The 25,434-nt window shown below is 35.4% G+C and overlaps 1 protein-coding gene across 5 annotated transcripts in view; it reads right to left on the bottom strand.

Annotated features, from left to right (window-relative positions):
* LOC100875446 (protein trachealess) overlaps positions 1 to 25,434 on the bottom strand; it is a 178,353-nt gene that overhangs the window by 81,411 nt on the left and 71,508 nt on the right. For 3 of the 5 annotated variants that reach the window (XM_076536516.1, XM_076536486.1, XM_076536494.1), the window contains one exon: positions 24,134 to 24,163. The exons of the other annotated variants lie outside the window; for them this stretch is intronic. In XM_076536516.1, the coding sequence (XP_076392631.1) occupies positions 24,134 to 24,163 (30 nt within the window). The remainder of the gene's footprint in view (positions 1 to 24,133; positions 24,164 to 25,434) is intronic. 5 annotated transcript variants of the gene reach the window in all.

The following is a 25,434-nucleotide window of genomic DNA, read 5'->3' as shown; positions in this document are numbered from 1 at the left end:
ACTAATAAGTAACTGCTAAGTAACAAGTGCATTGAAACTTCAGTACTATTTTAAAAAATTGCAAAGAAAAAAATAAATCGCTAATTAAGAAAATTGAACCCATAAAAAGTTATCGAAATATAACTTCATGAACGGTGAAATGTATAAACCGAATGACAACTCGTGATATTAATTACGTGCTATTAAAAACTGACAAAATGAAGCACAAAGAGAGTAATTTAAGCCCTATTGCATAATTATTGAAAAATTGAGGAAAATTACGAGAATGACAGACTGGTTCGATCCCATCTCTACTTTCACGAACAGGCTCGCGTTTCTTTTTGTCCCTGGTCGAGGACAGTGCGCTTACCGGGTCGACAGCGTTTCTAAGAACGCGACAGAAGTGTCCATCAGTGGCTCGGAAACTTAGCTCGGGGAAGAAAGTGGTGTGTTCGTTGTCTTTGTGGCTACCGCTTCTCGGAAACCATCGGGCAAAATTCAGAAATCGTATTTCATAGAGGATGCATGGTCTTTTCTTTTCGGAACGATGTTATACTTTTAAGAATTAGCCTTTTTCTGCGACACACAACAACTATGTTGCTATCCTTTCTCTGAAGATTCTTTTTGTTCTTTTAAAGGCCGTCGTTATCGCAGTAGTCAGCGATGCTAAAAGGGACTGCATTCGTTTCTTATGCAAGTGATTATCGTGCGTTATATTGCTATTTCATATATCATTGTGAGGCTTAGACTTTTATGTATGATATCGACGATAAATTGTAATGGGTTATATCGCTGTGCGTTGATTTTGTTGTATGGTATATTGTTACACTGTATGGTATATTGCTATACGTTATATTGCCAGATCATATGGTATATTGCATGAGTATTGTAATGTATTGTATTACCACGTATTATTATGCGCAGATATCGCCAAGGGTTGATCTTATCACGTATTGTATTGCCACGCGCTATATCGCCACGCGTTATATCACTATTTGTAGGTTTCACCACACATCAATATTGCTTCTTGTTATACCGTCATGCGTTATATCACCACAGATCAATATTACCACGCGTTGATATTGCTACGCGTTATATCACCACAGATCAATATTACCACGCGTTGATATTGCTACGCGTTATATCACCACGCAATATATTGCCGAACGTTGAATCACCACACGTTATATTGCCAAACGCTGGTATCACCACGCGTTACATTTCCAACTGTTTTAATTACCGCGCATTATATTGCCAAATGCTAGAATTGCCGTGTGTTATATTGCCAAACGCTAGAATTGCCGTGTGTTAAATTGCCAAGCGCTAGAATTGCCGTGTATTATATTGCAAAGCATTGATATTGTTACATGCCGAATTGCCTCGCGCTTTATCGCCACGCGGTAAACCAACCACTCGCTATATCGCCGTAACGCATTATTTTGTTCGTGTATTCAACAGAAAGATTCAATGATATGTAACTATTATTTCTCAGAATTATCAGGCATTAGATCGCTCTCTATGTATATTACCAATTTCAAGAATTTTCTCTCTAACTCGTCTATTGCAATATACCGAGATTCTATTTCTTTCAACTTTTCATTGAAAATGTCTAGTTTTAAAGGAACTACTAATACATAGATTTCGTATATTCATGGTACAAGGATTAATAAGCAGCAATCGAAAATGGAATAGAACAGAAACGATTCGCATGTCGTAATTTCGACTTCCCGATCCGGGTAAACACATTGGCGTAGCTTAGCGAGAACGCATGACCTCTGAACACCGCTAAATCAACACCACCGATCTGACTCTGTGGTTGCGAAGCCAAGCAATTATTTGCTGCAAGATTTATGAGTTTGTACGGACCGGACAGCATCGGCTCCTTCTCGTACGTTCGAACGCTCGCACGCCTATCTTTTTCCAGCGCGCTCTTTGACTTCATTTATCTTGGCCGCACTTGTTCACCTGGCCAGGAATCACTTTTCGCATCGGTAATTACACGTGGCCGAGCGCAATCTCTCAATAATTCAATCGCGCGGATGATTGCAATGCTTGTGAATTTTTTAATTTGATTCGCCTCGACGGAACTGCGAGCGAGATATCGTCGTTGGTTAAATTGCCGACCGATATTTTTTCCCGCGTTTCCATGAAACGCGATAGTTTGATGAACGCTTTGCTGCTCAACTACGGATAATTGTTCGGTGAACGAGCACCGCGTTGAATGACAATTAACTCTATTTTTTTTTTATTTCATTTCACCGCAGCGGGTATGATTTTTATTCTTGTTGCGTTCGGAGATTTCTACTTTATCGGTTTAGTCAGATTCTATGCAACGGAATATTAACTTTAGCGTTTAGCGATACAAACTTTTTAGCGTTTATTCACTGTTAGTGAATATACAGTATTTGAAATTTTTTACATTATGAAATTTTTAATTCACAAAATTGCAAATTTTCTAATTTTTAAACTTTCCAAATTTGAATGAATATTTTATGTTGTTACTTGTTACCTATATCTGTGGCAATACAGTAAGAGTCAATTGTATTCATCGAGATCTTCCGCCAATTAAAATAAAGATTGTATTCAGAAACTAGAGATATCAGGATAATGGAAATATTTTGAATCAAATTACTATAAATCTGAGCTGACTGAAATGATAATGTACTAATAAATAAATCACTGAAATTAAATATTGATTATAAAGTTAGTTTCTAATAAAATACACGTTTCAACAAAATTCAAAGCGCTCAAAGGTAACGTTTGTTCACGTATGAAGCTAGGAACAACAGAAGCAGGAAGAATGAATATGAGCTAAAGTTACGAGCAAGAAAGTTTTTTATCGCGTTTTTACGTCGCATGTACGTACCCCCAGGGCGCCAAACGATACACCTAAGGGATGAAGATCAACCCCCCAGTTCGACTTACTTGCAGTGTAAACAAATTAAGGAATCGTCTCGGTTTACGACTACCTTCGGGTACAATACATGCAGTGAATCTTTTATAACACAGTCAGAAACAGGAAAACTGATGCTTTTTATCCGTTCGAGGAAATTTTTACCATGATAAGGAAAACTCAGGTTAAAAAAGAATTTGACGAAAACAGTAAAAAGGATCAAATTTATTTATATTTTTATATTTCTTTTATTATAAAGTTTCTTGAGTTAAGTTTCATGTATTTTGGAATTATACTGGAATTATGTTTGTTACACATTTGTACACATATGCGAATTTCGAGATATAAGGAATTTGATAATTCTAAAATTTGGGTATTTGGCATTCTGAAAATATAAGAATTTGAAGATTTTCAATGTGATAAATTTGAAAATTTGTGGTTTGAAAATATAAGAATTTGGTAATGTAAGAAATATGGAAATTTGATGATTTGGCGCTCTGAGAAATTTGCAACTTGAAAAATTTCAAGGCTCGAAAATTTGAGGATTTGTACATTTAGTGAATTCAGAAGATTTCATACTGTGAACACTAAATTAGATTAGATAATTTTTAACAATAAATAAATTTTAGAATTTTCTTAACTTGTGAATTCCTGTAACTTCTGAATTTAGAGTGAACAGATTTGATGATACAAGAATTCAAGGTAGAAGAAAATTTCTTAACTCAAAAATAGCTACTTCCATCTCTAAACCCACAAAACAACCTCCATATTTCCCAACATCTATTTCCAAGAGTCCCCCTTTCAAAAGTCCCGAAACTCCCGCGTTTAGAGGCTTCTTAGTTCTTAGAACCAAGAGGGTATTCCGGTGTTTGAGTAATTATGATGCGATTGTGGTCGTCTGGGGGTGTCATTTCGTAGAAATGGGATTCAAAGGCAGGTGAGGGGTGTGAGGGGTTGATTCGTCAGTGAAGCAAAGGTATGAGACCTTCGGGGCTAGAGTTTTAGGGGCGAGTCGGCCTCTTATTGCTCCCCGAGTGGCCGCAAAACGAAGTTTGATCAAATTCTACTGCGGCGGCATAAAACTGACCGGTTGGTTGGCCGTCCCGGGTTATGGACCCGATAAATGATTCATCCATACGTTAGATACGACGCGATACCGGTCGTCGATGTTCTCGTAGTGCCCTCCGATCGCATTTGTGGATCCAAAGCACAAGGTCCGTGTTACACTGATGTGTGCGTGATAGCACCAGGTTGATCATTGTCAGAGACCTTTTACGATCGCGCTAAGTCCACGTTTTCTTCCTGGACACTTCTGCTAAACCTCTAAATCCGTTTCTAGGTGTGGATAGTCGTTTCTGGAAAATCGAGTTCTTTTTGCACGGGAAATTGTTCAGGATTGCTTTTATAAATCATCAAATTTGTATAATTTTGTAATTTGTAAATTATCAAAGTTTCACATTTCCAAGTATATACATTATTAAATTCTAAAGGAATTTCCAGGTTTCAAACTTTTAATCTATCAAACTCTAATTTGTACATTTTTGAATTCATAAATTCTCAAATTTCTAAATTTCTAAATCGTTAAATTATTTACTTGAAAAATTCCAAAGTTTGCAAATAACTAAATCTTCAAATTCTCCAAATATCTAGATCTTCAAATCCCTTCAAGTACCTTCAAATCTTCAAATCTCCAAATCTCCAGAACTGTAAACCTTCAAATCTCCAAGTCTCTTAATCCCCAAGTTTTGAAATCTCTAAGTCTCCAAATCCCTAAACCCTCAAGTCCCCAAATCTCCAAATGTCCAAACCTCCAAATTTCCCAATCTCCCAATCTCCAAATATTCAAATCTCCAAATCTTCAAACTTCCAAACCCCCAAATTCCCAAACCCCCAAATTTCTAAACCCCCAAATCTCCAAACCCCCAAATTTCCAAACACCCAAATCTCCAAATCTCTAAATCTCCAAATCTTCGAAACTCTGAATCTCTAATTCTCCAAATCTTCCAATATCCAAATTTCTAAATCTCCAAATCTCCAAATTTCCAAACCCCCAAATTTCCAAACCCCCAAATCTCCAAACCCCCAAATCTCCAAACCCCCAAAACCCTGAATCTCTAATTCTCCAAATCTCCCAATATCCAAATTTCTAAATCTCCAAATCTCCCAATATTCAAATCTCCACATCCCCAAATGCCCAAATCTCCCATTTCCACAAAAACTTTCTCAAAATTCCGAACCTCCATCATCCCTGCACAACACTAAACCTAAAAAGCGGTCAGCTGTTTCCCTGCCCCGTAGTCCAGCAAAGAAATTTCGATACAATTGAATGGTGATCCCACGGTAGGCCGTAGTGACCCATTCTTATGTATGAAATCCACGTGCAGCATCGACGTGGAGAGTTTGAGGAGCGTCGCGACGGTGGCCGGCCATCATAATATAGATATTATTGTTATTGCAGCGTGTAAGCATCGAGCGTGTGTGGTAAGGGTGGTTTTCGTTCAGGTTCGAAGGGATGCGTGGCTCGAACGTGGCGGTGACTTAACCGAGGGGGTGAAACCATAGTGTCATTATGCAAAAGAGATGGTCAGTTCGGTAATCCAGGGTTCCAGGGTGGCCAGAGGTCGTCGCATTCCAGACATCTTGCGGAATTGTTTCTGCAAGATTGTCTGCGAGACGCTGGAAACCGCTGGCTCAAAGTCTGACGGATGTTCCGTTATATTGAAAGAAATATCTCACTTGAACTGTGCGCTGGATGTAATAGGGGCTCCTTACGTCTTTTTTGCCTTGCTACTGCTGGAGAATAGGCTTGGTTCTCCTTTATCTGTGCGTTTCGGGGTGGAACTTTGAGGGTGGATTGATACGTTCGGGAAGGGAATGTAGCGAGAGGAGAATGATGAAACTGTGAGGTTTTAGGATTATTGTAAAGGGGCAAGATTTTCGGGGCTATGTTTTGGAAATATTTTGATGGATGGGATTCGTTTCATTACTGTTCAGAAATGGAAATTTGATTTCTTTAGCAGGATTACTTTGGGTTAAAATTTGCTTCTGTTCCTATCTATGAAGAAGGGAATTTGAAAGATCAAATAGTTCTGAAACATCTGTGTTACAAAAGTATTCTAACAATAAATGGTCGAAAGACTTGTGAACTCGTAAATTTTCAAATTGCAAAAGCAATGAAATGTTTCCAAATTAATCAGCAATCCAAGGTAGTAAATACTGCCTAAATTTTTCGAATACCGATTCATGACATCGTAACAACGTTTCTTCGACTCAGTTTGAATTCTAAATTGTTCAAGAGTTCGAACGGATGCAAATGAGAAAATTACGTTTGATTAGTTGACGTTGCGTGTCGGAAAATTAGAGAGAGCGCCGCGACGTTTTGCGCGGCGGTTTTCTTTCGCCAATTTAAATGTCAAAGCGAATTGTTTGATTATTTGCTATGCAAATGAAATTGTTTAAGACGAAGCAGAGTCGATGCCGTTGGCGAGACGGTACCTGGTTCACCGGCAACGAACCAGGGGATAATTCTGCCACGTTAATTGGATCAAGGAGCCGGATTGAGGAGAGATCCTCCTTCGGTGCAGGGGATCTCAACCCTAGTTTAATTACGCTTCTCGAGTTTCGAGCATGTCGCAATAATAGCGATACAATCCGCGGGACGAGTTCTAATTATTATCTATCATCTTTCTGGAAACTCGAAATTCAACAATGAGGAATGCAGAAATAATGACTACAATATAATATTGATTGCAATGAATAGGACCGTTGATGATCTAGTTCTATAACATGTATGCATATTCTATCTGCATGTATGTATACCTATTCTATGTACATGTAGGTATGTGTATTGTGAGTACACATATGTATATTGCATGTACACGTATGTACACTGTTATGAACACGTATGTGTATCATATGTACACATATGTATGTATACTGTATGAATATGTCCCTATTATTATATGTACACGTATGTACACTGTATGAATATGTCTCTATATTGTATGTACATGTATGTATACTGTTATGAACACGTATGTGTCTTGTATGTACACATATGTATGCTGTATGAATATGTCTCTATATTGTATGAATACGTACGTATACTGCTATGATCCCATATGTGTATTGATGTACATGTATGTATACTGTATGCATATGTCTCTATATTGTATGAACATGTACGTATACTGCTATGATCCCATATGTGTATTGATGTACATGTATGTATACTATATGTCTCTATATTGTATGAACACGTACGTATACTGCTATGATCCCATATCTGTATTGATGTACACGTATATACTGTACGCACACATATGTACACTGCATGTAACGTAAATTGCAACACAAAATGGCAGTAAACGGATGAAGTTATTATCAGTCTCTCAACATGGAAATTGCAAGTCAATTCATAAATTTCTACCGTTAATTTGTAAATTAACACCTTGTACCACTTTTCACTTGAAGTTGCAGAAAATTCGTCAGCCATCTTTAATTTCTTCAAGACAATTTCGAGGATTTTTAAAATAACTCACATGTTCTTTTTCGTCCTTTAACCGAGGTTGACTCCAATTTAAGCATTAATGATGCACATTAAAGTTTGCTTATTTGTAATGACGATAATAATTATTCCAAATAACCGTATCCACGAAGCACAAATAAGACGTTGCGAAAAAAAGCAAGCGATTAAACCTCGACGAGATTGGCGTTTTTAAAATTGTACGTTGTCGATCGTTTCCTAATTTGCATAATTATCCGCCTAAAACGGACGGCTGAAAAATTTTGCAATTTTTATAAGGCGTAATGGTCTATCTATCTTTTCAAAAGAAGAAGAACGCGCGGGAAAAATTGTAGCTCGCGCGGACGAGTATTATAATGAACTTTACGGATAAGGATCGCGCGTAAACTCGGCAACGACAATTTTAGGAGGCCACGATCGCCCCATGAATATTCATCTCAAGGATAGCAACCTGCTCGTCTCTCTTCTCCCCTTGTAATTAGTAATCGAAAGCGACGGTAAAGAAAAGAGAGAAATAAACGAGAAGCGTCGAGACCACGTTTGATACCGCTCCGTTCTAATCACTCGCGTGCATCTGACATTAATATCTCCCTGTAATTATCAGCGATTAACGGTGACAATGCATCCATCATTCGACGCCTCTTCATTTAATCATTTGGACACAATTTGATCCGTTTAAAAAGATATCCTTTTATGTCGCGTTTCAAATTTTATCATCGAGATTTCATTTTTAATTTGCCACGTAATTTATTTCTCTTATGAATAAAAGAAAAATTAAGGCAAGTATTGACCTTCGAGCACCTTTCACAGAAAGTTTTGAATAAATATGTTTTTAAAGATGATTTATAATATTGATGTATATTTATAATAGTGAGTTAATTTGATCATTGGATACAAATTTATGGATAAATTATACGTTTTGCAAGCGAAAATACAACTGGTGTTTCTTGTTAAAAAATTGTGTTTGAAATATTGCCATGTTCACATTTGACGAGAACTATTGTAATAAAAGGACAAATGAAACAATTATTGTATATTGAAAATTCAGTGTATGCTCTGTGTCTATAATTTTTTACAAAAAAAAAATACCTGTATCTATCATATTTGAACTATTATTAAATCGTAAATCGTGATACAATTAAAGGTATTTAAATGATTGAAGAATGAATTTATTATGATTTTATTTTATATTCCAAATTAGATCAATTTTGATTTTCATTTTATTGATTTATTAAAGAATATGTATTTTACAAGACATAGTTGGTTATTATTTAATATTTTGCACTTAATTTTTCTTTATTATTAAGTTATTATTAAGTTATACATATACATAGTAATAAATTTTAAATAATGATAGGTGATGCAGAACATGTTTATAAATACGTAATCCAATTTATCAAATCTCATGGTATTACGTTCTAAGGTGTAGTTAGAGTCAATGAATGGTAGCTTGACAAATGTAAACTCCGTATTAATAATAGAATATCAACTACGTTCATTAAAAGAGAAGCACGGTGTGAATATCTTAGAAACGTATACGAAATTTCCATATCTTTCATGGATCATTATTCAACGTCGCTGCTAATCTTAATACTACAAATATGTTGAGAGCTTCCTGTTCCATTCATTATTCTCATTCGGATCATTTAATGAATCAGGTTTACACTTATTTACAAAATGGTAGTAATTTGAATCGATTGTGAGTTTATTGGAATAAAACATTTTTTATAAGATTATTAAGAATTAGAAAAAATTCCTTTTCATTCTCTAAAATTCTTACATTATCATATTTCCTAAAAATTCATATTTTTCATATTCTCAAATCTCCAGATTTCCAAATCGTTAAATTCTCAAAACTGCAAATATAAAGGTCATCGAATTCTCAAATCCACAGATAACTGAATTCTCAAATCCCCAAATCCACAAATCACCGAATACTCAAATCCCCGAATTTCAAGATTGCTGAATTGTCAAATCCCCAAATCCACAGATAATTGAATTCTCAAATCCCCAAATCCACAGATCACCGAATACTCAAATCCCCGAATTTCAAGATTGCTGAATTCTCAAATCCCCAAATCCATAAATAACTGAATTCTCAAATCCCCAAATCCACAGATCACCGAATTCTTGAATCCTCAGATTTCCAAGTTGTCGAATTCTCAAATTCCCAAATTTCAAAATCATCGAATACTCAAATCCCCGAATTTCAAGATTGCTGAATTCTCAAATCCCCAAATCCATAAATCACTGAATTCTCAAATCCCCAAATCTACAGATCACCGAATTCTCAAATCCTCAGATTTCCAAAACGTCGAACTCTCAAATTCCCAAATTTCAAGTCATCGAACTCTCAAATCCCAAAACCTGCAGATCCCCGAATTCTCAAAGTCTAAAGTTTGCAGAACACCATATTCCCAAATCCCCAAATCTGTAGAACACCGAATTCTTAAATCTTCAAGTTTGTAGATCACCGAATTCTCAAGTGCTCAGATTCCGAAGTCATCGATTTCTCAAATTTGCAAATGCTTCCTGTCGAGGGTAGAAATCGTAATTGGAAAATCGACTAGTCGTCCGAAGGGTGACGAGATCCACCCTTTCGACCGCTTCCATGGCTACTGCTATTTCTCTCACTCGAGAGCACTCAGCGCAATCTGCCACCCGGCATTTGCATACATAAGCTATTAAGCAGCTCTTTTCATTTCCTCCCGTTTATGACAGTTTAGTTAGAATAATGTTTTACAAGATTGCCGCGCGAACACCGTTCCGTCTAATGACATTTCTCCATCTGATTAATGCCCCTCTGTTTCTTATCGCCCACCTTTTTCTCACTCCATTCGAGCGATCTTTGGAAATCGATTATGATGAATCGAATGCTATTTGCATCCAAATTCTCCTTCGAATTCAATCGATAGATCTTTTGCATGACAAATACATAATCTATATGGAACATATACCCAATTTTGTGATAACGTTGAATGGAAGTTTTTAACGAATTTTGTTATAACATTGTATGGAGTATACAGGGTGTTACCTGTAACGCTACTCACGATTTTTCTCCCACATGCAGGCACCTTACGAAAAAAAGTTTAGAACAATATTTGCAGGGTATGAAGTGCGCAATAGATATTAGTAAAGCAAATTTTGAAAACAGTTTGTTCTCTTGGCAAAGTCAAGGTCACCTTGGGTTTTTTAAATAGGAACATACATTTTTTTTATTCATAGCTTTAGAGGACATCGGGACGAATTCAAAACACATGTTACATGATATTTTTATTAACATATTACTCGATTTACGGAAGAGGAAATGTGAAGTAAAAGACCGGAATATTACGTGATGGAAGGTGGCATACATTTTGAACATGTAATTAAATAAAGTGTATTTTTCTTACATTCTAGTCGCGTGTTTATATTCAGTAATCTCTTCGGAATCAAATAATGGTTACACTAGCAAAGTCAAAAGCTAACTTCACATTTTCTCTTATTAATAACAAGTATCAAAAGAAGGATAAGTCCGATTTGTTCATCATTAACGTTTCTTTTAACATTTTACAAAATTTCTTTACTTCATTTCGATGATGAATACGAATAGTAGAGAACAGAGAAAAGAGGAACTCTTGCGATATAAATTCCACTTTCGGTCCGAGATACGTATGCGTTTCGGATAGAAGCAGTTATTCATAAGCAATGGAGCATAAATAATACAGTACACCAGTGTGTGCTACTGAAACATTCAAGACTCTGTAAATATTGCATCGGTTATAGGGTGAATCTGCATACAACTTATCATACTTCCGGGAATTTCTCAATTTTCTTTGTCGCTGTCTTAATTTTTAATTTACATAAACGACAGAAATTATTAAACATTTTAACGAACACTTATTAATAGGATTCGATTTAATTTTATTTTTCCATTTAAGCGAAGAGTGTATGGAACATGATTTATAGGATTGTTTATACATAATATTACCACGCGTTATTTTGCCATATAAGGGATAGTTTGTGCATTATATAGACACGTGTTATATTGCCACATATGAAATCGTTTATATATTATATTGTCACGCGTACGATATATGTTAGAGTACCACGCATTATATTGCCATCAATGAGATTATAAATGTTGCAAGGTTTTATAGTGCCCCGTGTTTAGTGAAATAAGAGAATAGTGTCAACTACTGAAATAGCAAAAAGTAAATGAAATAGTACATAATTGTGTATTATAGTGTATTATACTGCCACGAGTTTGGTGAAATAAGAGAATAATAGTGTCAACTACTGAAATAGCAAAAAGTAAATGAAATAGTACATAATAGTGTATTATAATAGTAACAGAAAACTAAAATACATAGTAAAATAATAAAGTAAGATAGTAAATCAACAGAATAGAATTAATAAAACAAGATAGTAACAGATAGAGCGCAATACCGTGAAATAGCGAAATAATCATCAGAAGAAGAGAAGAAAAAAGACAAGAGGGTAGTATTAAAGTAAATCGTGTCGAGGGGTCGATCTAACGAGAGCGATTCGGCATTTGAAGCGTGTTCCGTTTAATTAGTATCGTGCGTTTTCTCGCAGCTCGTAAAAGCAAGAAAGTGGCTGGCAGCCTAGCTTCATGGTAATACCGTAGGCAGGGGAAAAAAATTTCCGGCCATTTCACAGTAATTAAAAATGTTGTAATAAAGAGAGGATGGAGGTTCCTTTAATTCGTAACGGCTTATATTTATAGCGTCTCGCGACTAATAATACGCCCTCCCTCGACGTGGCACAACAGGTTACACGAGAATGCCGAGGCAGCCGCCACGCCTCGAGATTCTATAGTTACGCGCTTAATTACCCATCCTGATATACGACGTCGATCGAGAACGTTTATTAATTGCACACGGACTTCTTTCTGTTGCGATATCACCGGCCCTCTAATGAAATCTCGCCGGCAAAGAGGCTGTTGTCCCGTGCCCATTTAAACCTTGCTATTGTAACTTCCTTTGGTAACGAGTACACACTTTGTTTCAAACTACCAATTATTTATTTAATACTTTTCTGTTGTATGCACGAAATCAGTTTTAAATTTGTTGTTCAATTAAAGCAGCGGGAGATTTCAGAACTTGAAACATTTGTCATATTGTGAGCTCAAAAATGGAGAAATTTAAAAACGAAATATTTGCAAATTTTGACTTCTTTGCCAACATGAAAAGTTGCAACTAAAAAAATTTTTGAAGAGAACGAGAGTATGCCAATGAACAAGGTATTACACAATCGTCAGTAATTTCCTGCAGGATGTTTGCGAAGGAAATGTTGCGAAAAAAAGGAAGAAAAAAATTGAATAATTCGTTGACCAATATATCTCGAAATATGTCGCGTTCAGCTACTCGACAGACCGACTCGACAGTTTTTATCGTCCTCTTTATGGACACGGGACGACTCGTTTCGAAGGCACGTGTCATTATTTACGAGGTTGCCTCTATTTTAAAAATGATACCGCGGCTTAAGACACGAAATTTATAACCGCGTACGAGCCATATGCGTTCTCTCTTTGTGAACCGCGAGACCAATGTTTCGAGATATCTGTAACGAATACACGGCACTTGCAATTCATGAGTTCTCGTAACATTATGTGCTAAATATGTTTCGTTATTCTTGTCGCCATTATACGAATTTATTTACACTTTCAACCTAATATCGTGGCTGCACATCTTTCTATTGCGTAATAATAACGTTGCGGCAAGATGGCTATATAAGGCGAGGCAAAATAGCGCGAAACAAATCTTGATGTGTTGCGATACATATTGCACTGTAGAGTATGTTAATGTCAACGATGATATCTGGAAGTCGTGATATAGCGTGTGACGACATTTACACGTGGCGATATAGCGGGTAGTAATATGTACGAGTGGGAATATCGCGTAGATGATAGTTACACGAGGTAATATAGCACGTGGTAACTTCTACGCGTGGCGATATAACTTGTGATGACATCTAGGCGTGGCGATATAACACATGGTTATAGCTACATATGGTGATATAGCGCGAGGTAATGTCAAAGTGTGGTGCTATTTGGTGTTAATATAACAGAGATAATTTCTCCGCGTGGCGATACAATACGTAGGAATATTCATACGTGGCAATATAGCGCGAGGTATATAGTGCGAGACGATACCTATGTATGGTGATATAGCGCGAGGTGATATCAGGGTGTGGCGCTATTTACGCGTGATGATACAGAAAGTGGTAATTTCTACACGTGGTGATATAAGGTAGAAATATCTACACGTGGCAATATAGCGCGAGGTAATATTAAAGCGTGGTGCTACTTACGCGTGGCGATATAGAGCGTGGTGATACCTACACGTAGCGATATAGTGCGTGACGATACCTACGAATGGCGATATAGCTCGAGATAATATCAAAGTGTGGTGCTATTTACGCGTGGCAATATAGGACGTGGTAATTTCTACGCGTGGTCATATAACGCGTAGAAATATCCACGCGTGGCGGTATAACACGTAGAAATATCTACACGTGGCAATATAGCGCGAGGTAATAGTAAAGAGTGGGGACATCTGCGCGTGGCGATATAGGACGTTGTGATACCTACACGTGGAGATATAGTGCGTGACAATACCTATGCGTGGTGATATAACACGTAGAAATATCTACACGTGGCTATATAGCGCGAGGTAATAATAAAAATTGATGATGCCTAAGCATGGCGATATAGTATGTGGCAATATAGTATTGTAATATGTATACATAGAGATATTAACACCTGACAATATAACTCGCTGTAATATTAACCTATGGCAATATAACGAGTGACCATATAACTCATACCAACACAAAATACATTAAATTTATCACGCGTTAAACCTGCACATAATCCATTAATTAACTGACAAATGACTTTTATTCACAAAATTATTATATGCCTGTAAATCATAAAAATTCACCAAAAACTTACTATATTACAAGATAGAGGATAAGCGTCGAAAGTTTTTGTCACGGTTTTTCTCCAGACAGCCAACGCGGATTCTTGGCGAAAGGAAGCGCGTTAGCGCTCGAGTCGTTTGCATATTCTTTTGAAAGCGGACCAAAGAGGAAGAGTGTAATCCGTTTCAGTCGCTCAGTTTATTCTGCATTGTGTTAATACACATACAATGGCCACTCGCATAAGATACGGTTGTGCATGTGGACCAGACTCACGCGACCTATTCAGAAGGTAAGTATGCAATTGAAGAAAAATGCATGTCCTCCCTGGTCGGGGAGCTCAAAAGCTCGGGAAAGCATTTCCATACATTTACAATTCTATTATGCATTTCTTTATGACGATGGCGTTATAATGAGCGACAGAACGGGGAGCCTTATTACCGGTTATCGGTTCTAATACAATACGTTAATGACACCTTTTATTGTGTGTCTTGTTCTGCTGAACGTTTTTAATGAAATAGAAGTTCCGCTGTTTCGTATGATTGGAAAAGGTGATGGTTTTTATGGTAGGTTTTATGGTGGATGATAATATTGTGGATACAAATGTCTTAGATTTTGAATATTGTTAAATTTCAAAATTTTGTAAATTATAAAAATTTTCGAATTTCAAAATTTGATATGCTTTGGAATTTGTGAAACTTCGAAACTCTCAAATTTCTAACTTTCTCAAATATTTATAACTTTTAGAGTTTTATATTCCCAGAATTTCAACGACTATAGAATACTATTTTCAAATTTACAGAATTTTCTAGGTTTTCAAATTTCCCAAATTTCCCAATTTCCCAATTTCCCAATTTCTCAAATTTCCCAATCTCGCAATTTCCTAATTTCTCAAATTTCCCGAATTTCCTAAGTTTCCCAATTTCTCAAATTTCCCAATTTCCCAATTTCTCAACTTCCCAACTTCCCAATTTCCCAATTTCCCAATTTTCCTATTTTACAATTTCTAGAATTTCCCGAATTTCCTAAATTTCCCAAATTGCCCAATTCCCCAATTCCCCAATTCCCAATTCCCCAATTTCCCAATTTCCCTATTTTACAATTTCTCAAATTTCCTAAATTTCCCAATTTCCCAAATTTCCTGATTTCTCAAATTTCCTAAATTTCCCAATTTCCCAACTTTCAAATTTTCCAAAATTCTAGATTCCCAAATTTTCGAACTTTCAAAAATTGCTAAATTTTCAAATTTCCCAAAATTCTAAATACCCAAATTTCTTAAATTTTCCAACACACCAATGAAGCAATTTCTGCTCACAAAATACGCAATGAAACGAGACAGTCGAACGCTTAAGAAAATTTCTTCAATCTTTCCACTTGAAACACAACGGTGATTTGCGATTTATCTTCATTGAAATTAATGGTTATTAGAAGTGTCTTATCTTCTTAACTTGTCGCATCCTCGATGCTCATCGAAACAAACTTGTGTCTCTTTCTTTCTTTCTTCTTCTTTTTCTCCGCTTCCAAAAGAAATTGATATCGAACCTACGTACCGTGAATTTGACAGACGATTAAACATCGAAGACCTCTAATTCGCGATATTACCTTCTACTTGAGGATAGACGAAATTGAACTTTCCGTTGTTTTCTGGAATTACTTCTTCTTTCTTCCATTTTATTTATTTTTGTTTTTGCTCTTTTCTGAGCTAGTTTGCATGACAATGCACAGGAACCTAACCACCCGAAGCAAATCGTTGATGTATGGTGCCTTTTGGTGAGGAAACGTCTACTATTTGTTTGAATGATTGAAATAAAAATAAACAAATAAATGTGTATTTTGTTATTACAAATTTCTTTCGGAATAAAAGAAAATTCTAGAAGCTTTTAGAAAATTCTAAAAGCCTAGCAACCTAAAACTTTAAAAGTCTACAAACCCCCAACCCCTAAAACCTAAACTTCAATAAATTTGTAATTAAAAGATCTCTCAAAACAAATCAAAGAAAAACCATATCGTTAACTTCATAGAATACCAATATAAAAAGTCGTTCATAAACAAGAAAATTCTCTTCAAGTCCCTCCGCAAGATTACGGAAATTGACGCGGTGTCACCCTCCACCGAAAAAAATCTCCACATCGTCGTTATTAGAAACGCTCCTCAGATCGTCCTGGGAACTCTCCTCAATTAAATCCAGGTAATATATGCATCGAGTTCTGTGTCCTGTAGCGGAAGCCGCGAGAAGGGACTCTAAGGAGCTGGTCGAGACGGTTTGATTTAAGATGAGATGTCAAGTGTAGCTACTTCGAAGGGCGAGGCAAAATCCTCTGTGTCAATTCTCAGAGCAATCTGCTGATGCAGATTAGGATAGACTATCTATCCTTTCTCGTGGTACAAGTGGCTTCTTCGCCCTTCTCTGCCTTGTCGAGATTAATTGGGTCGAATTGTCCTGACAGAATTAATGTCACGAGTTCGATTCGCGCTACGCGTGCTGCAAATTAACAACCCTCTGCTTTTCTCTTTATCAACCTCGTATTGTTTTTTTTGCGATTAATTGTCATTTACGTCTCCATGATTTTTATTTTGGGATGAAAATTTTGTAGTGCACTTGATACGAGACCTTCAATTATTTTATATTTTTCATTGGGAACGTTTTGGATGTTTGTATGGTGACAAGTTATAATTAATTTTATAAATTATTTTTGTTTCGTTGATATTAATATTTAACTCTTATGGAACTTTTTTATTTTCAAATTTTACGACTTTAGAGAGTTAAAAGATATTACTATATTATATTGTATTATTAGATTATAATATACTATATTATAACATATATTATATTGTATTATAATATACTTTATTATTATTATAAATATTATTTTCTGTTATGGGAAATCCATTTCTTAAAAACTGTGAGATGCAGACATTCACACATTTACATTCACATATGCATAAATTCACACATTTACATTCACATATGCATAAATTCACACATTTACATTCACATATGCATAAATTCACACATCCACATTCACATATGTGTAAATTCACACATTTACATTCACATATGCACAAATTCACACATTTACATTTATATATGCACACATATTTTTCAAAAATTTATATCATATATTACGTTACATTAGAAACAGCATTTTTGAAGCTATACCTTCGTCAAATTTCAGTCATCGTATCTTTTATATTTTTGATTTTTCATAAATATTCTTACAGGTCATTTACCAGCACCATCTCACTCTATCAATTTTGTCATCAATTTTCAACTCATCAAATTTACAGAATTTTTCTGGAAAGTTTACAGGTAAAACGTGTGCGGGGTTATTTTCAAACGATTTCGAAGGTGAATACGTTTCATAAATGGCGAGTTCACGTAGCTCGTTACAAGAAATTGTTCAGAGTAACGTGAACTTAAAGCGTAACAGGTATGTACGCAAGATTCCGCCTATAAACGCCATGGCAATGTGTATCTATGAAAATGAGGAACAAATTCAAAGTTCCATATCTGTCGCGTTCAGTGCAACGTATAACCATCCTCAAATCGAATTGACGATATTCTTTTACCCTCTAATATGGCGATTATTATCACTCATCCACTTTCCCTTCTTTGATCGCTCAGATAGCTTCTCTTATCGAAGCAGAAACCGTTCTGCAACTTCAATTTGAATATTGAAAATTTATTTATTCACATCAAAAATTTATGGGTTCTTTATAGGTTCAATTAATATGTAGCTTTTAGGCTCATCTTCAAAATAAGTTAATTCAATATGATTATTTTATACTTTGTTGTTAATTGTATAAAAAGTTCATCTTTGCATTAGCAAATTTTCTTTTGGAATCAAGTTTGTTTATGATGTATCATGTCATGATGTTACTAATTTTACTTGAAACAAAAGTCGGACATTGACGGATTGTCTTTTGAAATTTTTAGTACAAAAAAGTTAGATACACCCATGTGTGCTAGTATCTCCCAATAAGTTATACATAAACGATGCACAAATATGTAGAAGTGCAACCCCATGGCCAGTTATTCGGCAAGGAACGAGTGTTTCGAAGGGCTGTTCTTGCGCTTATTCGTTTCAGGGTATTGGTGGGTCACGAGCTGTTATGGTCAGGATTAGACCCCGCCGAAACAACGCTGGGGTTCACTTCCCCTTGACCGGCACACTTAGAACAACAATAAGTCAGTAATCCACGCGGACCCGTGTTGCGTTCGGGGCGGCGATGAAAAATGTAAAAATCCGGAAAACCACTGCCCCATGACAGTTCAATACATTTTAAATGCGTTCCGGCGCATTTGTGGGGTACGATAAGCAGCCTGGATGCCGGAGACCGCACGAACACCCCAATATGTCCGTTATTTATTGTCAGATTTATGGAATAAATGAGTAGCGCACGGAGTCATCGGATTCCCCGAAATACGTCCACGGTTCTATTATTAACGCTATTCCTTCTGGATAAATATGTATGTAAAAATAACAAGAAATGTAGAAATATTCCTGGCTCTGGGGGATGATTTTGGGGTTAATATGAAATTTTGTGAAGCTATGCTGCAATTATGTGGAGATTATGATTTGTGGTTGGACTGTTGTAATATTTATTACATTTTGTATTAAAACTAATTTTACTTCATTTATAAAACTGCAAGAAATTATTTAAGGAAATTTATTAATTGGCAAACTTTTGTTACTTTGTAGTTTAAGATTGAATCATCTGTCGTTAGTAAATAAGTTGTAAACTCGTTAAATATTAAATTTCGTATGAAAACTAATTTTACTTCGTTTATCAAACTTCAAAGTAATTATTATACCAACTGTTATTTATATGAATTATCAAATTTATTATTTAGTGGTAAATTATTTTTTCCACCTTATAATTTAGGTTACTGTAAGACACCTAACAGTGCTTCACCAGATTAGCTGCAAACTGCCTTTTCTAATTAAGATTTGAAACCTATTATATTTGCCTTAGTACCGCAAAGAATGAAGAAAAAATTTGAAGTTTCTCGAAGGTGGTCTAACCACTTAAGAAACCTTCTGGAAAAAGGTGCTCAAACAGGGTGAGGAGTTTACGTTGCCAACGTTGAGTAGATCCTAATAAAAGACCATAGTCGGCTTATCGAATCTCGGCTTTGCGGTGGCGGAGAGTGTTCATAGCCTGTAGCCATTTTCACCCCTCTGTCAACCTTCAACCTTCGCTCCATTATCCTAGCCTTCTTCCCAAGTATCATTTACCAATACTGGCAGCATCTTGAAGAGCACTCCTTTTTACGGCTCACAAATCTTGACAATATACAGATTGAAATTGTTTCCATGCGAGCTAAGCCCTTAATACAGTAGCAAAGCCATTTCAGAAATTATGGTTTAACTGTTTACTTTGCTTTAACTGTTAGATTGTAACATAAATAAAAAACGAAAAATATGTTAATTTAAATACGTACAAATGTACAGAGTAATTAATAAAATATTACAGTAAAATGAGTTACTGTATTTTTATGTAATAAAAAATATCATACCTATGAAGTACTAAATTTGTGTTTATCATGTATTAATATATGCAACAAAATAAATCTTAATACATCTCGATATATTTTACACGACGAAAATCAATATTCCGTACAGTTTTCATTAAATCCTCGCTTTCCGTAAATAATGAACAAGAGATTTTGTAGAAGGGTGTAATAACAAGAAAAGAAGAAGCCAAAGGAAGTTCTCGATGATGACAGATCGAAACGGTGAACGACGAGCGAGGAAAAGAGGAGAAGGTGGAGGGTTGATGGAATGCCTTTATACGCCGCATCTCTATGAGATTCTTTCACGACACGCCGATTTAAAATGCCTTTTAAGACGCTAGCTAGGGATTGGTGGAATTGTACCGGGCTGAATCGAACGTTGAACTCTATACCCTCTGATGCTTCGTAAGTTGCATTCCTACTTTCTACCTTAATAAGAAAATCGACGTCTTTTCGTGTCTATACTTATGCAACGAACCGTAGTCGATTACGATATCATCAAACGAGCAATATTTCATTTGCTCTTCATCATTTTACACGAGACTTTACATGTATAGCGCGGAGTATTACTTCAACGCTATTTCAAACACTGTTATTCACCATTTTCATCAAATCATTTGTTTGCATCGTTGAAGAGCTATTATACTGAAAATTCATGTGTTACTTTTATATTTGCACGTCAGATTTAAATTGTAGAATATGTAGTGGTATTTTTATCAGATCATTTGTGTCGGTGAAGATTGATCAAATTCTATTTTTATTTGCACGAAAAATTTAAATCATCATAGTCCTCTGTTATATTGTCACAACCATGCATAACTTGCTTTGCAATATTCAAAAACTAAAGAAAATTGAAATAAAATACTTGCATTAAAAGTTTATACATTTTGTCTTAACAACATCATCATTAATATCGAAAAATTTGTTAATATTTAGAGAAACTTTGTTGAAAAGAACTTCGTTCACTCAAAGTACATCAAAACTTCTATCTACCTCAGTTTAATTTCCTCCAAGCGTAAAAAGAATAAAAAAGAATCCAATTGTAAAGGAAGAGAGGAGGATTGAAAGGGGGAAAATGAAGCATCGCATGACCCAGGGAAGACGAACGACGGGGTCCAAACGGTCCTTCGGGAAACAAAAGCGCTCGTTTGATCGCATTATAATACAACGACGGTAAAACATATCCCGCAACTTAAAATCGCAGTCGACGACTACTTTGCAATTCCGTTCTGCAATACAGATAACATTTATACAAGATAATTGCATCCCTCATGGTGTGGTTAATGGACGTCGAAAATCGTGCACGATAATACACGAGCATTATGGAAATACGTTAATTCGATGGTTTCATCATTTTGTTCTACATGTTCTTTAGGACAAAGTTAAGAATATTGGCATTCGAACATTTAACAAATTTCGAGCTTTTAGGTTTGCAAGTTTTTTTGGTTTAGAAATTATAAATTAGCTGTATGTATTTTGTTAGTTTAGATATTTAAGACTTTTAGATTCAGGGATTTACAAATTTAGAAAATTTCAGATTTAAAAATTTAGAAAGTTAGAAATATTCAGATTTTGGAGTCTGAATTTTAAGACCTTAGGAAATTATAAATGTTCACATTTGAAAGTTCAGAAATGTAGTTTTCAAATTTTCTGATGTTAAAATTTCAAGAATGTATACAGTTAAAAATACTCAAAATTTAATTTAACAATATTTATACATAAAAATTAGAAATTCGGAACATCACTAGAACCTGAAGAATTAGAACTTCATACAAAACGAATATCCTCTTACACACCCCATTATAACATCACTCTACCACCTCACCAATCAGGGCCATATAACGAGACTCAACCCACATATCCTTCGTCCACGACTCAGCATTCAAAAACTTCTAAATTCCGTTGTATCAACTATCGAATATATCTCGTTGGTTCTGCTACATCGTGGTAATAAAATAACGGGTTAATATATGTTGCGTAAGCCCTCATGAAGGATCGCTGGTCCCCGAGACGTCTTTGAACCCGCCATTATGGAGATTCATAGGAAGTATTATGCGTTATATTATGCGTGTGCAGAAGAGAATTACGTGTTGCAGCGGTCACATGAGGTTTACGTACAAAAACTTGCAGCTCGGAAACTTTCGGTAATGGGCATTATTATTCGCTGGACGCGTCTCGATTATGGTTCTCCGGGCGCAGCAACATTCGCCGTTTATTCCCATTTACATTGTTAATAGAATCATTATTAGGTTATCGTAGCGATTTATCCGGCTAATTGGAGCCGGTCGAAGCTGAAGGAGAAATGCAACTCCGGTGCCTCCTTCGAGGCTCGGTTAACGCGCCACCGATCTCTTCCGATGGAATATTCGAACGTTATTATCCCCTCGCACAGCCAACGAAATCATAGAGCAGGCCTTGCATCCAAAAGGATATAATAAGAAAAAGTTAATCGTCGACTTGCGAAATAATTACTTTCCTTTTGGGTATCTGCTTTTACCACAATTGTGTTAAGCAAGTTTATATTACACGATGATTATACAAATATGATAATACATATTTAATACACAAAATTAAAACATAATATTAGTAGTATAAAATGAAATATAAGGTGGAAGATTTAACTTGCATATGAGATTTCTTTGAAAAAAGTGTTTTACATTTACTGAAGTATTTACGTTACTGAATTTCGTTCAAAACGAAAATGAACTCACAAAATAGATATTATCATAGCATTGAATATTTTTCCCAACAGTCTTCCTACTTTTTACTAAAGTAGAGATGTAGCCAGTTCGAAATGGAATTCTGTATACTATAATCTCGATATCGTACTGCTAGATAAATTCCTGGCTGAGAACCCTCATGTACACGCTCTCAATTCTCCATCGTTTTTTGTTCTCGTAATACTAAATGCAAATTAGCAATTACAGCTTGATTTTCACTGAAAACTCCTGAATTGCTTTCCAAAAATTTGTGCAACCATAATTATGCGTACCCTGTATTTTATCTCGAAGATTTGTTTTCTCACGTATGATGATTACGTTCTTCCGCGAATCATCTACGGAAAGGTGACTGCTATTAAATTCGTCCTTTCGTGATACGGGTAAGTTTGCCCCACGTGCAATTTACATGCGTACAAAAAATCTTCAACACCTTGAAACCTCCCAACGTCATTTACTCCTCATTTTCGAGCTATTCGAGTGCATCCTGGTCGCGTTTCAAGTTTCGTCGAAGCTATTAAACCGCATCGGTTGCACCCTTCAATTTGAACAGGACATTCGATCGCGTAAAATGTAATGAAACTCGATCATTTTTCACACGACACACTTTACTCGTGCTTTGGATGCAGGTACAAGATGTTTCAATAACGGAGAGCCACATTTTTTTTTAGATTTTAAAATAAAACAGAATTATTAATATTTGCCGTATATATTTTCTGTCGCTAACATGGTTGGTTTCGAGCAAAACTAACCTTGAAAATTCTTATTCTCATTAAATTTTAATTTTCCATTTTTAATTGCAATTTATGCAAGCAACATTTTTTTTAGTTAAAATTTTGAGGGAGTGTACATTTCATAAAATTCGCAAAACTCGTTTATATCTTTTTTCATAAGTTTGATAAGTGTGTGTATGATTTACTTTCTCTATTAAAATTATTTATTGATACGATACATTGAAAAGTCATTACATGTTTGCTGATGAATAATATTGATAATAAATTACAAATTTATTCATTGATTATTTCAACGAAGGATCCGCCATCTTGTCTTAATAACCTCGAAAAAATATTTATGTAATCATTTCTAGCAAAGTTTGAAATAAGTGTTACTTTCTGGTATTCAATGTTTTGAAATCAGCATTTTGGTACGTTAATCACACTTTTGCATGTGACAATATCAAAATACCTACCAAATAAATAATGTATTACAACTTAGGCAACGAGTCTCGACAATCTGAGAGCAGATATTTGGTACAAGCTGAAGCAACGAAATAACTAAATGCAAATTACCCAACGAAAACAAGAACAAAACGCTTCACCGCATTTCAATATCATTGTTCAACCCTTCTCCGGTTCTTTTGCACCTCCTAATCAAATAAAACACGCTTCTAAATTATACTCTCCAATTTCTGGCACACCCTGTTCCTGACGAACGAAACCGACAGCGAAGCAAAGGAAAGAATAGACTGAAAGGAAGACCACATCAATACCACAGAAAAAGAAACAATGATCGTGGAAAGGGGATCAAGCAGGATATTAAAGAGAAATTGCATGCATTTCGACTAAAATCTAGCATACCTCTCGAAAGCGTAGTGTCTCTCGTCAAATCTGTAACACATAAACAAGCATCGTCAACTACATAGCATTGGTGCTGGACATTGCGCACGGGAAAGATAGCTATTATGTACCATTAAGCATTAACTTCTTTTAATAGAAGAGAAAAGGCACCATAATTTTTTTGAATGCTTTACAGTTATATCATTCTGATTGTAACTGTGTAACTATTGTAATTTGATTTATACATCTGTGATTTGATAAGACTGATCATGATTTGATAAGTGATAGTATTTGTTTTGAAGAGAATTATTTGTATGTAGTAAGTGAATTGTTATTTAGTTTACTACTTCATTTTATGTATTATGTTTAAGAGAACATTTGTTCTTGCAATCATAATATTTTTAAATATAATTGTGTACTGTGCAACGTAGGATCACACATATGTGAATTTGACAATCATTTGAATCTCTTGAATTTCGACATTCTTTACACATTTGAATTCTGAAATTTTTAGATTTCTGTAGATTCAAATTTCAATATCCCTAAGATTCTACATTCCTGAATACCCAAGTTTCCTTTCCCTATCCGAAATACCGTATCTTCAAATTTCAGGATTTTTAGTTCCTATATCTCCAAATACCTAGGTCACGAAATTTCTGAATTTTCAAATTAGAAAATTTCAAAATCCTGAAATTCCTAAATTCTAAAAACTCTGGAATCTGTGATTTTTAAATTAGTACATTCATAAATTCTCATTTTCCTAAATTTATAAAATGTCAAATCTATTCATTCTTATATCTCTAAACCCCCAAATCTCAAGATCTCAAAATTCCTAAATTTCAAGATTTCTAAAACTCCTAAGTTTTAAAATTTCTGAATCTCAAAATCTCTAGATCCCAAAATTTCTAAGTCCTGAAATCTCAATTTTCAAGCTATAAAATATGAAAACTATCTAAAAATTAATGTCCTACAGTCAAAACATGAAAACATGAAAATGAAAAATGTCCACAGGTGACAATTGTCACCTTCATAAAACGTTTAAAACAAGTGGTCCTCTCCGTATATCACCATCTTCCTTAGGGAAGGTCCCCGTTTTATAAACTACTTTACAAGCCTTTTCAGCGCGGCAGAGCAAAGGGGAAGAGAAAGGAACACAGCAAGATAGAAAGAAAGGGTCGAAAGAAAGCCGCAGGACGATAAAGGATACGAAGAAGAGTATCTGGAAGATTCAGTCGGAGAGAGAGAAAGAGAGAACCGTGAAGATTATTTGAGCCGGTAGACGGGTAGTTTGGTGCACATAAGTAGTTATACCTATAAGTAGA

This window comes from Megachile rotundata, chromosome 1, assembly GCF_050947335.1.
Source record: "Megachile rotundata isolate GNS110a chromosome 1, iyMegRotu1, whole genome shotgun sequence".
Lineage (NCBI taxonomy): Eukaryota > Metazoa > Arthropoda > Insecta > Hymenoptera > Megachilidae > Megachile > Megachile rotundata.
The sequence above is the reverse complement of the archived record's forward strand: the minus strand, read 5'-3'. Positions and strand labels throughout refer to the sequence as shown.